Below are 12786 nucleotides of genomic sequence, written 5' to 3' on the forward strand. Positions count from 1 at the left end.
AAAAAAAAAAAAAAAAACACAAACCAAAAAAAAAAAAGACAAAACTAGGGTCTGGGAATGTAGCTCAGGTGAAGGATGTCTGCCTAGCATTGGTTCTGAGTTCAATTCCCAGTACCATTCAAGACAAAGAAGCAGGATACATAATTGTCTGATTCTTGGAATGCTATATCGCATAGCAAATTGTGTATAAGATCAGAAACATCCACAGTACAATCTGCAGCCTGGGTGCTGAGGCGCACATGACTTGGGTAAGAAAACATAGGGCTCCTTTGCAAACAAGTAAGTGGACAGAGGTCACGGAGACACACTGTCCAGACTGCTGGATGTGACACAGCTGCTCTCCTCCCTCCCTCATTTTTTTGAGGGGGAAGGGGTGGGGAGACCTCACTAGGTAGTCCAAGCTGGCCTCAAGCTTGGTCATCCTCCTGTCTCAGCCTGCTGAGTGCTGGGATAACAGGCATGTGGCACTGTCCAGACAGTCCAAGAATGCAGTCGTTTGAGGAGATTCCTAAGGGCTTGTGAGGAAACAAAGAAAGCAACATAAGAGTCTTGTGGCCCAGGTTCTTCAAAACTACGGAACTGTTCCTGAATTAAGCTTCTGTGCCCTCCCATGGGTAGGGGGTCCGAGTGAGTGTACTTGAGAATATTCATCACAACAGGCTATTTTGTTCATGAGGCTTTACAAAAAAACATGTGTTTTGCCACTTACGACTTGTTTGCCACAGCCTGCCTTGTGACAGGGACACTTTACTCTGTGACTCTTATCCCTCAGAGTACAAACTGTCTGATGCCCTGAGAAAGTTGGCTACTGCATGAGACTTTAGTCCAGCTCATCCATCAGCACCATCCTCCTGGGTCCCAGTGCTCTAGAATGATGAGCATAGCACACTCCAGACCTGCTCTTCAGTCTCTGTGTGACAGAAGACTCTTCATATCCACTGTGCTACCTTCCTCCCCACCTACCAAATCCTTTCTTCCTTAAAGATGTCAGAAAGATTTAAAAAAATGAGGTTGGGAACATAATAAGCGTAGGAGGACGGCAGAAGTCTGAGACAAAAACTAGGCCATACAACTGCCAAGATGCTCCGCTCCGGTAACCGGGGAGACCGAGACAGGACTGAGAGTTCAAGACTGGCCTAGACTACATAGAAACCCATGCACAGGAAGGAAGTGGATGGAGGGGCTGGTCCTATGACAGCCAAAGGGGTCGGGAGACTGATGATAAAAATCATAGCAACAGAAAAGATCTACAAGGAATTAGGAAATAAATCACTTTTCTAATGACAAGGAAAATAACAGCAGCAGCAGAAAAGCACGAAGATGTCTATGGAATCTCTACACTCTTTACCGCAGGGATCTACGCCACACAGAAGATGTCTGAATGTGTGACTTACTCTAAGCACAGCGCACTACTTACTTAGGAATGGAAGACGGCCAGATAGAAATGTGTTCAGCTGTGATATCGTTCACAATGTCCTCCTTTTAGAAAGAAAAATGTGCTTTTTATTTTTTAAGCAGTATGATTTTTAAAAATACCTTTCAAATAATTTTTAACTGAAATTACAAGATACTGACCCGAACATTGTGAAGCTTCACGAAGAGTGATAAAATAATAGTCAAAACTAGCGGTTCCTATGAGAAACACAAGAATATTAAAAAAAAGTATGTGTGCTGGTGCGTGTGTCCTGTCAATCTGAGAGACAAGTACTTTTTGTTTTCCTTCGAGACCGGGTTTCTCAGTGTTTTGGAGCTACTTCTTGTACACTAGGCTGGCCTCAAACTCACAGAGATCCGCCTGCCTCTGCCTCCCAAGTGATGTGATTAAAGGCGCACGCAACCACCGCCCAGCCCAAGTACTTCCTTATCAGTTGAGAATCTGGGATCTACAGTGCAGCATACTAAAAGTCACTTTCAGTTTCAGAATAAAGTCACAGCACATAATATACACTGAAATCATCACATTTATATCCCTGACTTAAAATCACTATTCTATCTTTTTGTCTTCTTTTCTTTCCCACATTTTTGGGAGAGAATTGCTAGGAAACTGAACCCAACCCCATGAGCAAACACTAAGTCACTGACTGAGTACACCCACAGCGTGCCTTTGATGTGACTTTTGCTATCTTTTCAAGACTTCTAGCTACTTGCAAAATTAAACTATGTATTTGGTTAAAATGGTATTTAAAAGATGAAGCCCAAGTTATGTCACCTAAGACTTAGTTTAAAAAGGGGCCACTAAGCCGGGCGACGGTGGCGCACGCCTTTAATCCCAGCACAGGCGGATCTCTGTGAGTTCGAGACCAGCCTGGTCTACAGAGCTAGTTCCAGGACAGGCTCCAAAGCCACAGAGAAACCCTGTCTCGAAAAACCAAAAAAAAAGGGGGGGGGGCACTATATTTATTAAAACCAGCAAGCAAACTTACCCGTAATTTTTTGATAAAAGAAAGTAGCTCACTCCTACAAAAAAAGTATATATAATTAATATCAGACATTAAAGTAACATAAAGAATATTACTGTGTAATGCTTTACTCCCCATCTTAGTTAGAACAGTATGTCTAGCCAGGCTAGTGGTGCATGCCTTTAATCCCAGCACTTGGGGAGGCAGAAGCAGGTGGATCTTTCAGTTCAAGGCCAGCCTGGTCTTCAGAGAGAGTTCTAGGACAGCCAAAGCTACACAGAGAAACCCTGTCTCAAAAAACCAAAAAGAAGTGTAAGACAAACCCATTGTCATAATCACAAATGCCTCAGTATTATCCAACCGCAGACACTGCTGATTTTGAAGTGACAGAGAAGACAATAAATTGCTGGGGCTGACAAGATGGCCCAGGGGGTGAAGGCACTTGCTGATAAGCCTGACGACCCAAACTGGATCCTTGGAGCACACATGAGAAAACAGGAAAGACCAACTTGTCCAGTGGTCCTCTGACCTCCACACACGTGCAACCACCCCCAAGCAAAGCAGGCAAATAAATAAATTGCGGACAGACAGTCTTCTTAAACAAAAAGGAGCACCGCAGAATTAAGGGTAGCACAGAACTTGAGGTATCAGGCTTAGTGGGGAATGCCTTTACACAGTGAGCATTTCACCAGCCCACAATTCTTTTTTGTTTTCCTTTTTGGTTTTTGAGATAGAATCTCACTATGTAGCTCTGGCTGTCTTGTAACTCACGATATAGACGATATTGGCCTAGAACTCAAGAGAGATCCACCTTCTTTTCTGTCTCCCAAATACTGTAATTAAAGGCGCATTCCACTGAGTTCCTCTCCAGAATTCCCTTTGGGAGTGGGGGTGGGGGGTGTTTCAAGACAGGGTTTCTCTATAGCTTTGGGGCCTGTCCAGGAACTAGCTCTTGTAGACCAGATTATTATACATATATACATGTGCCTATACATACGTATATGTATTATGTATTAGTTATGCATCTTGGGTTTTGTTTTGCACAGATGAACCCGAAGCCCTGTGAACATTAGGAAATACTAACGCAGCTGCACCACAGCCCTAGATTATCTGTCTTTACAGTTCACAGGAGTGTAAACTAATACAATGCAAAGACATCACAAGAGAAACATACCGGTACATTATTCCCAGCGTGGACTCCCTCTGCTTTATTAGACTAACCCTGCCATCGCTTCCTCGCTTGTGCTGGTTAGACACACTGCAGATCTGAACAACAACTTCCCAAAGGTCCTTCGCAGTCCGTCTACTCTCTTTAGGGCCTGGAAGTTCTTTGCAGGTGGCTGCTAAAAGATGTCCAAGCTGTAATGTGAAAACCAAACAAAAATATATAAAAGAAAATCCAATTCACACGACAATCTTGTAAGAAGGACACATTGGAAGAATGACTGGAACCTACCCAACATTCAGACATTGATGCTCAGATTCCAATACAATGTCTTCCACCACATGGGAAGCAGGGATCAACCTCAGGTGTCAGACTTGGTGAAAAGCACCTTTTACATGCTTCAGTGAGGCCTCAGTCAAGATAAAATTAAGACACAGAAAGTGGTTGATCTAAGGCCCAAAGACGCAGGACTAATTCTGGAATAAGGACTAGAACTGAAAGTGAACGTCAGAGAGAAAAGGGCCCCAAATAGGAGAGGGTTCAAGTTTAATCAAATTCAAGGCCAATAAGATGGTCCAGTGGGGCCTGGATGTGGTGGCATTGGCCTTTAATCCCAGCGCTCTGTGGGCAGGGGCAGGCAGATCTCTGTGAGTTCAAGGCCAGCCTGGTCTACGAGTTTCAGGACAGCCAGGGCGAAACACAGAGAAACCTTGCATAAAAAAAACCAAAACAAACAAACAAGATAGCCCAGTGGGGTAAAAAAAAAAAAAAAAAAACTTTTGTTGCCAGCCTGACCCTACCTGATAAACCCCAGTGCAATCCCTAAAGCCCATGTTTCAAAACAAAAAGCTGACATGTTGCATCTGAACTTCAGGATTCCTATAGCAAAAGAGAAGGCAAAGAAAGCAGAGGCCCTGTTGGGGAATATTATCTTCAGGTGTGCGACTTTTGTTTACGCTGCATTTGGTTAACTCTGTGAAGCTGTGTTACTGTGCCTGTCTAAAACACCTGATGGTCTGATAAAAGCGCTGAACAGCAAACAGTGAAGCAGGAGAGAGGAATAGGTGGGGCTGGAAGGCAGAGAGGATAAATATGAGGAGAAATCTGGGAGAAAAAAGGATCTGGGAACGAGAGAGGAAGGAGGAGGACTTCAGGGGCTAGCCACCCAGCTACACAGCCAAATACAGAATAAGAAAGAAAGAAAAGGTATATAGAAATATATAGAAAGATAAAAGCCCAGAGGCCAAAAATAGATGAGATCATTTAAAATTAAGAAATGCTGGCAAGAAACAAGCCAAGCTAAGGCCAGGCATTCATAACTAAGAATAAGCCTCTGTGTGTGATTTATTCAGGAGATGGGTGGTGCCCCCCCCCCACACACACACAAAAGTCAAACGACTACAGAGTCCAGAGTAAAACATCACATAACAAGGCCCCTTGGAAGCTCTTCAGCCAGCTAGACAGAAAATGCAGCATGGGAGGATCAAGCGCACCAGGAAACCCAGTACCCACCAAACTGGACCAAACACCTGACCCTCCATACACTTGAGTATTTGCTGTGGCTCGGGTTTGATCACAGCAACACAAAAGTAACTGGTACACCAGCTGAAGGTCACTGAATTTACTAGGCTGGAAAATAGTTAATTAAAGGCAAGATCTTGAAGTAGTGGTCATTTCTAACTTAAGAGAGGCTAAGGCAGAAGTTCAAGTGTAAGGCTAGCCTGGACTATTTACCAAGTTTAAAGCCAACCCAGGTCACACATTAAAATCTGTCTCAATAGAAAACAAGGAGAACCCTAAGAGAGACATACATGGACTCCCCCAGGAAGGGGAAGTTGACAATATCTCCTTAGTAAATTGGTGGTGTGGGTGGAAGAGGAGTGGGAAGGGGAGAAGAAGAGCAGAGAGAAGAACATGAGGGACTGGGAAGGTTGAGTTGGGTGAAGGACAGAGAGGGAGAGCAAGGAAAGAGATGTCTTGAAAGAGTGAGCCATTATGGGGCTAGCAAGAAACCAGGCACCAGGGAAATTCTCAGGAATTCACAAGGATGAACCCAGCTAAGCCTCTAAGCAATAGTGGAGAGGGGGCCCTGTAATCAGACTACAAAGAACCTTCATCCAGTAACTGATAGAAGCAGAGATCTACACTAAGCACTGGGCCCAACACCTTGAGTTCAGTCATAAAAAAGGAGCAATATTATAAAAAAGGGAATAAGACCATGATGGGGAAACCCACAGAAGCTGCTGGCCTGAGCGAGTTGGAGCTCACTGACTCTGGACTGACAGCTGGGAACCTGCACAGAACCAACTAGGCCTCTGATGTGCATGGCGGTTGTATGGCTGGGGAGGTCTGTGGGCCACTAGTAGTGGAACCAGAATTTAATCCTAGTACATGAACTACCTCTTTTGAGCCACCCTCTGTGGAGGAATACCTTGCTCAGCCAAGATACAGGGAGGGAAGACTTGGTCTCAAGTGATGAAACAGACGTTGCTGACCTCCCCCCACATGGGAGGCCTTACACTCTCTGAGGAGTGGATCCAGGAGTTGGGGAGAAGGTAGGTGGACCGGGAGGATGGGAGGGAGAGGGAACTGGGATTGGTGTGTAAAATAAGATCATTTTAAAAAATAAAACACACACACACACACCAAAACAACAACAACAACACAAACTTGTTTAGGAGGGAAAACATTTTCCCCAAAAAAAATCTTAAGCACCTTAAATCAAATGAACTCTATAAACCCTCTTGAGCACCTATTTCGGGTAGTATATAGAATACAAGATGTAAAATTAACTGCTTTCAAGAACTCCCTATCTCATGGGGGTAAGGAGGGGAGATAGGGAGAGAAAAGTGAGAAGGGAAGGATGGGGGGAACTTGGAGAAACAGGAGGATTGGGATAAAGGAAGGTTGGACAGGGGAGCACGGAACCACAATTCTTAGTTAAGGGAGCCACCTTAGGGTTGGCAAGAGACTTGACCCTAGAGTGGCTCCCAGGAGCCCATGGTGATGTCCCCAGTTGGTCCCTTGGGCAGCTGAGGATAGGGAACCTGAACTGGCCCTATCCTATAGCAATACTGACGAATATCTTGCATATCATCATAGAACTTTCATCTGGTGATGGATGGAGATAGAGACAGAGACCCACACTAGAGCACTGGACTGAGCTCCCAAGGTCCCAATGAGGAGCAGAAGGAGGGAGAAGATGAGCAAGGAAGTCAGGACCACGAGGGGTGCACCCACCCACTGAGACAATGGGGCTGATCTATTAGGAGCTCACCAAGGCCAGCTGGACTGTGACTGAAAAAGCATGGGATAAAACCGGACTCTCTGAACATAGCCAACAATGAGGGCTGATGAGAAGCCAAGGACAATGGCACGGGGTTTTGACCCTACTTCATGTTCTGGCTTTGTGGGAGCCTAGCCAGTTTGGATGTTCACCTTCCTAGACATGGACGGGGGGGGGCGGACCTTGGACTTTCCACAGGGCAGGGAACCCTGACTGCTCTATGGACTGGAGAGGGAGGGGGAGAGGAGTTTGGGGGAGGAAAAGAAGGGGGAGGGAAACGGGAGGCTGGGAGAAGGCGGATACTTTTTTTTTCCTTTTCTAAATAAATAAATAAATAAAAAGAACTCCCTATATCACAGACTATTATCCTACTATGGGACAATGGTTTTGTACCCTGTAAAGATTTGTCACTTGTTTAATAAAATACTGATTGGCCAGTAGCCAGGGAGGAAATACAGGCAGGGCTACCAGAACAGGAGGATTCTGGGAAGAGGAAGGGCTCAGTTCTGCATTTGTCACCCACCCAGATACAGAGGAAGTAAAAAGAGAATGCCTCACTGATAAAAGGTACCAAGACACATGGCTAAGACAGACAAGAATTATGGGTTAATTTAAAATGTAAGAGTTAGTTAATAAAAAGCCTGAACTAGGGGGCTGGAGAGATGGCTCAGAGGTTAAGAGCATTGCCTGCTCTTCCAAAGGTCCTGAGTTCAATTCCCAGCAACCACATGGTGGCTCACAACCATCTGTATGGGGTCTGGTGCCCTCTTCTGGCCTGCAGGCATACACACAGACAGAATATTGTATATATAATAAATAAATAAATATTTTTTAAAAAAACCTGAACTAATAGGCCAACTAGTATATAATTAATGTAGACCTCTGTGTGTTTCTTTGGTATTGAATGGCTGCAGGACCGGGCAGGACAGAAACCTCTGTCAACATTATACAGCATAAACAAAAATGTCAACACTGCTGGGCGGTGGTAGTACACACCTTTAATCCCAGCACTCAGAAGGCAAGGCTGGTGGATCTCACAGTGAGTTCCAAGATAGTTAGGGCTGTTACACAGAGAAACCCTGTCCTGAAAAACAAAACGGAAAAAAGAAAGAAGGAAGCTGCTGTGAAATAATCTGTTTGTACACTGAGAAGCTATGTCACTCTGGTTTGTTTAATAAAAAGGTGAATTGCCAATAGCTAGGCAGGATTTCAGGGCAGAGAGGATGCTGGGGAGAGGGCAGAGATGCCAGCAGATGCAGAGCAAGCAGCAGGATGGGCAGTCCAAAGGGTTAATTGAAGTTACAGAGCTAGTTAGAAACAAGCCTAAGCTAAGGCCAAGCTCTCATAATTGAGTTTCCACATTGTTTTCTGTGAGCTGGCATCCCCAAAAAAATGCCCAACTACGGGAAATGCATGAGCTAAGCGGGGAGGGCCACCCCAGCAGACAGCATGTGCAAAGAACAGAAGAAGGAAAAGGTATCACAGAGCACTGTGAGCTGTGAGCAGAGGTGGCTGATGCAGAGGACACACCGAGAACACGCAGGAGACATGCACCTGCCAAAGAAGCACTCACACTTTAAGAGGCCTGTAGGTCAAACTAAAAATCTTAAGTGTGGGCCCTTAGGAGTACTGGCTGTTCTTCTAGACGACCCAACTTCACTCCCAGCACGCACATGGTGGTTCACAACCATCCATAACTCAAGTTTCAAGAGCTCCAATGCAGTCTTCTGACTTCTGAGGACACCAGAAACGCAAGTATACAGACATGCATGCAAGCAAAACACCCATAAACATAAAAAAAAAAATGTTTCTTAAAATGTAAAAAAAAGGGGGCATGGGCTGGAGAGATGGCTCAACAGTTAAGAACACTGGCTGTTCTTCCTGAGATCCTGAGTTCAATTCCCAGCACCCACATGAGATGGAATCTCATCTCTAGTGGAATTGGATGACTTCTTCTGGAAGTAAGTAAATAAATTTTTTTTTTTTTAAAGTAACTGAGTTGTTTTCCTACAAGAGGGCACTCCTGCCACCATCAGCAGCTGTGGCCTCCTCCGAGTTGTGTGACGGATATGCCCCGCCCCGTGTCTGCGGATCCTGCGGATCCATTTTACTGCATTGTCTCCCTACTGGCACAAGGAGGAGACTAGACAGCTCGTATTATTTCAAAAGGGATTATTTTAGTCATCTGCTAAGGAGTTTCCCTTTCCTTTGATTATATAATGGTATTGTGTTAAAGAAAGCATGGTTTTGCCCTGGGCCCACTAGTTAGTCACATTCTCAGGGATGCTTCTCTTAATAGATAATTTCTATTCAAAAAGAAAGCAGGCTGGGGCTGGGAGGGCGGAAGCTGCGCACACACACACCGAGACCTCCACACTTGATAGGAACGTGAGATGGAAGACCATGAACTCCAGGGCAGCCAGATTTACATACAGAGACGCAGTCACAAAGACAAGGTGCATGTGGAACAGAGAACACAGACACGGCTAAAGTCACTCAGTTCCTACCTCAGAAACGGACAGCTTCTCCTCACCGTTCCTCATTCTTACATACACACATCCCACATAAAATTGGAAAAAACTGCTCCAAACCATATTTTCAAAGCATAATTCTCACTCTATATTTCTGCTTCTTCTTAGTATTATCAAAAGAGAAAGGGGCCAGTTACGGAAGGGGCCCTAATCACCTAATCACCAGGTGTCTTTTAACAAGGTCACCACAGTCTTCCTCCTTTTAGACTATATCAAGGGACTGCAGGAGGCAATGAGATAACCTGTATAACCAATGCAATCAATCTATCACACAACTTCCTGTGTCCTTAAACATCACAAGCCAAAACCATTATTACACAAGCATGAGCTTGCCTGTCTCGCATGGTACATGACCCCAAAGACCGCAAGAAGCCAAGAGAGGAGCTACTGTACTGTCTGAACAATGAGCAGCAAACTTCAATTATAAACAGAAACAATAATAACCATGAAAAAACAAAGTTCTGATGCTTATTATTAAAGGTCATGGGGAGAGTGTTAGACACAATCAAGTTACTCTGGGTATTAGAACTCAGATTCCAGAAAATTTACTAAAGAGACAGCAAATATCTGAAATCCCAAAGGCATTCATGAACTGTAAAAGAGGAAAAAAACTGAAGACTCCACAGATCTTCAAAGGGCTGGACTCAAATGAGCTCCAGTGCATGCCTAACTAGCTCCTAAGAAGCAAAGGCAGGAAGACCAGAAGTTCAAGATCATCGTTGGCTACCCAACAAAATCAAGCCTAGCTGGATAATTGCTCTAACAGGAAAATGAATAGAAACCTGTTTTCCACCCGTTCAGAGTCTGACCTTAGCACTCAAACCAAGAAATGGTAACAAACTTCCTGCTACTTTATAATTACAAGAAAATGTTTGTTGAACCTCATACTGTTTGTATGTTACACTATAAGGTATCAGAAAGCAATATCAGAACAAAGTTAGAGGCTTGTACTGTCTAAACCATAAGGTGCAGGGATTACTGTGGTTTCATATATGCTAGTAAAGGGCTCTAAAAATCGAGCTACATTCCCAGCCCAAAACTATGCACACTTCACTACAAACTGACAAGGGCTTGCCTTAACTAACACAGCACCATAGAAATCAGACAAATTTCAGAGTACAGAAACAAATGAAATGGGTACAATAATACAGACAGTAATAACGATATAAAATATCAGCACTCTGATAGCCATTTTAGTCTAAACATTAATTACCTTTACATATGGATTACTCTGAAGTAAAAATGCAGGAACTTGCAGGGTAAGATACTCATTTTCTCTCCAGTTTAGCATAAAAGCAACACACTCTTCAGCTACAACTTGACGAAGAGGAATGTCTAAAAAGCAAGGAAAGAAACAGTTGAAATAGCTGAAAGTAGAAACAAGGGTATCAGAAGTTCAAGGTCATCCTGAGCTACAAAAGACCTTACCTGTGCATAAGTGAACAAATAAATAAATGTGCTAAAAATAATTTAAAATACAAAAGTATTTCAAATAATAGTAAGGGAGGTTAAAAAAAATCACCAACGCTTATTTTAAGCATTGCTTCCTTTGAAATAAATATACCAAAATAGGTTGTGAATTTTTGTGACTCAAAGCAACATCAAGATCATAATATACTTTGGAAATAAGATATAATGTACCCTAAGTCACAATGTCAAGACAATGCTATGGAGAGTCAAATGAAACTGGTGCCTGAGCCCAGAAGAGGCCACTGATCTGGAACTGGAGTTTTACAAGGCTGTAAAACACCATGGGGGTGGCTGGAACTAAACCCAGATCCTCCACAAGAGCAGGTAGTGCTCCTAACTGCTGAGCCATCTCAGACAGTGTCTCTCAATGAACCTGCAAAGGCACCCTTACACGTTCATCCTGGACCCAGAAAGAGCATGCCTACCAACTGTGACCTCATGGTGGCACTGACTCAGTCTACACTGTAGTCAAATACCTAAGCCCATAATTATAACTCAGGCAAAGATAGGAACTGTATCCATGGGAAGAAAAACTCATTTCCTTGCTTTTCTCTGAAGCGTTTGAAATAATACACACTTTTCTTCTCATTCTGAACAGTAGTATAAGCTTAAGCTATTTAAAAAGTTGCTGAACAGTTAAGTAAGAGTTTGCATAAATTATGTGTTGACTGACAATCTACCATTTGAGAGAAAAAAGAGAGAAAGTGGCGTCACGTGCTGTTCACATCAGTTCAGCAATGTCAAGCACGGCGGGAGCTTCAGCTGAGCAGTAAAGTGCTGGCCGGGCTGTGAGGCCCTGGGTGCAATCCCATTCCCACCTAGAGGGAACACATCACACTAACAAAGAGTCCAACGAGATCAACAACTGTTGAAAGTCTGTCATTAAAAACTGTAGGTCCCTCTGGAAATTAGAATATAATAACCACACTCATTTGTAACACCCCAGAGGACCACAGCTACTGCTGTTTGGACATATATAATCAGTCAACCTGAGGTCATACTATTTCTGGCGGACCCTAAATGCCCTCCTTCTAAGAGAAAAAGCAGTCACTCGAGAATGGGGCAGAAACTAGACGGATGAAGCTACAGCCAAGCAATGACAAGGGCTGCCAGGCACAGCCAGGAGGGTGAGCAGGGCAGGGCTGAGTCACTCTGATTTCAGAGTCTCGTCCCTACCAGAGGGCAATGGTTTCTCCCAGTCACTAATGTTTTCAAGTCACCTCCAAACCCAAACTGCTCCAGGATAGAAGTTTTCCCGTAGAGGTAAAGTCAGGTAAGCAGACCCCCACACAACACACACCCCAACAGTGAAGGACACGTGCACCTGCCTTACCAGGAAGCCTCATTTCTAGATATCCTCGGACCCTACTAATAAGGTCGGAAGGAGGTCTCTCTCCTGATTGTCCCAGTCCAGCTTCGTGGGTGTGAATATCCAAAAGTAACATCTCATTTAGCATAACCTGCCGCAGTTTCGGTGAGAACTCTGTTACCAGCTCCAAACAAGCTGCAAAGAGCTGTTTAGCATGGGGAAAGTCCTATAAAAGAAGCAAGAGGCCAGCCTGAGTGAGTCCTCCGGAGCCAAAGTAATGTGGATCTTCACAGGCGCTGGAGTGGTCACCACTGGAGTTAGGAGACAGGCTAGAGTACCATTTCTCTACTGTTGATTGATTACAATATTGTAAGTGCATGTATTACCAAACAAGTTGGACACAAATTATACAGTAACAAAGACTTTGATATTATGCAAACATAAAACGTTATGACAAAAACACTTCTCCATCTAAGATACTCAGAATTGGACCACAGACCCTAAAATAGGTTTCACATTCCCACTCCTTGCCTATTACCTGTACAACTCCCTAATAAATCAATGTAATCATCTATGTTCCACTATTACCTGTACAACTCCCTAATAAATCAATGTAATCATCTATG

General features: G+C 43.9%; 1 protein-coding gene across 2 annotated transcripts in view; it reads right to left on the reverse strand.

Moving 5' to 3' along the window:
• Nucleotides 1-12786, reverse strand: part of Ints8 (integrator complex subunit 8) — a 51224-nt gene that overhangs the window by 10521 nt on the left and 27917 nt on the right. For both annotated transcript variants that reach the window (XM_026786684.1, XM_005362307.3), the window contains 6 exons: nt 12185-12386; nt 10595-10716; nt 3574-3758; nt 2424-2457; nt 1576-1632; nt 1418-1479 (listed from right to left, as the gene is read on the reverse strand). In XM_026786684.1, the coding sequence (XP_026642485.1) occupies nt 1418-1479; nt 1576-1632; nt 2424-2457; nt 3574-3758; nt 10595-10716; nt 12185-12386 (662 nt within the window). The remainder of the gene's footprint in view (nt 1-1417; nt 1480-1575; nt 1633-2423; nt 2458-3573; nt 3759-10594; nt 10717-12184; nt 12387-12786) is intronic.

Source organism: Microtus ochrogaster, linkage group LG5 (assembly GCF_000317375.1).
Source record: "Microtus ochrogaster isolate Prairie Vole_2 linkage group LG5, MicOch1.0, whole genome shotgun sequence".
Lineage (NCBI taxonomy): Eukaryota > Metazoa > Chordata > Mammalia > Rodentia > Cricetidae > Microtus > Microtus ochrogaster.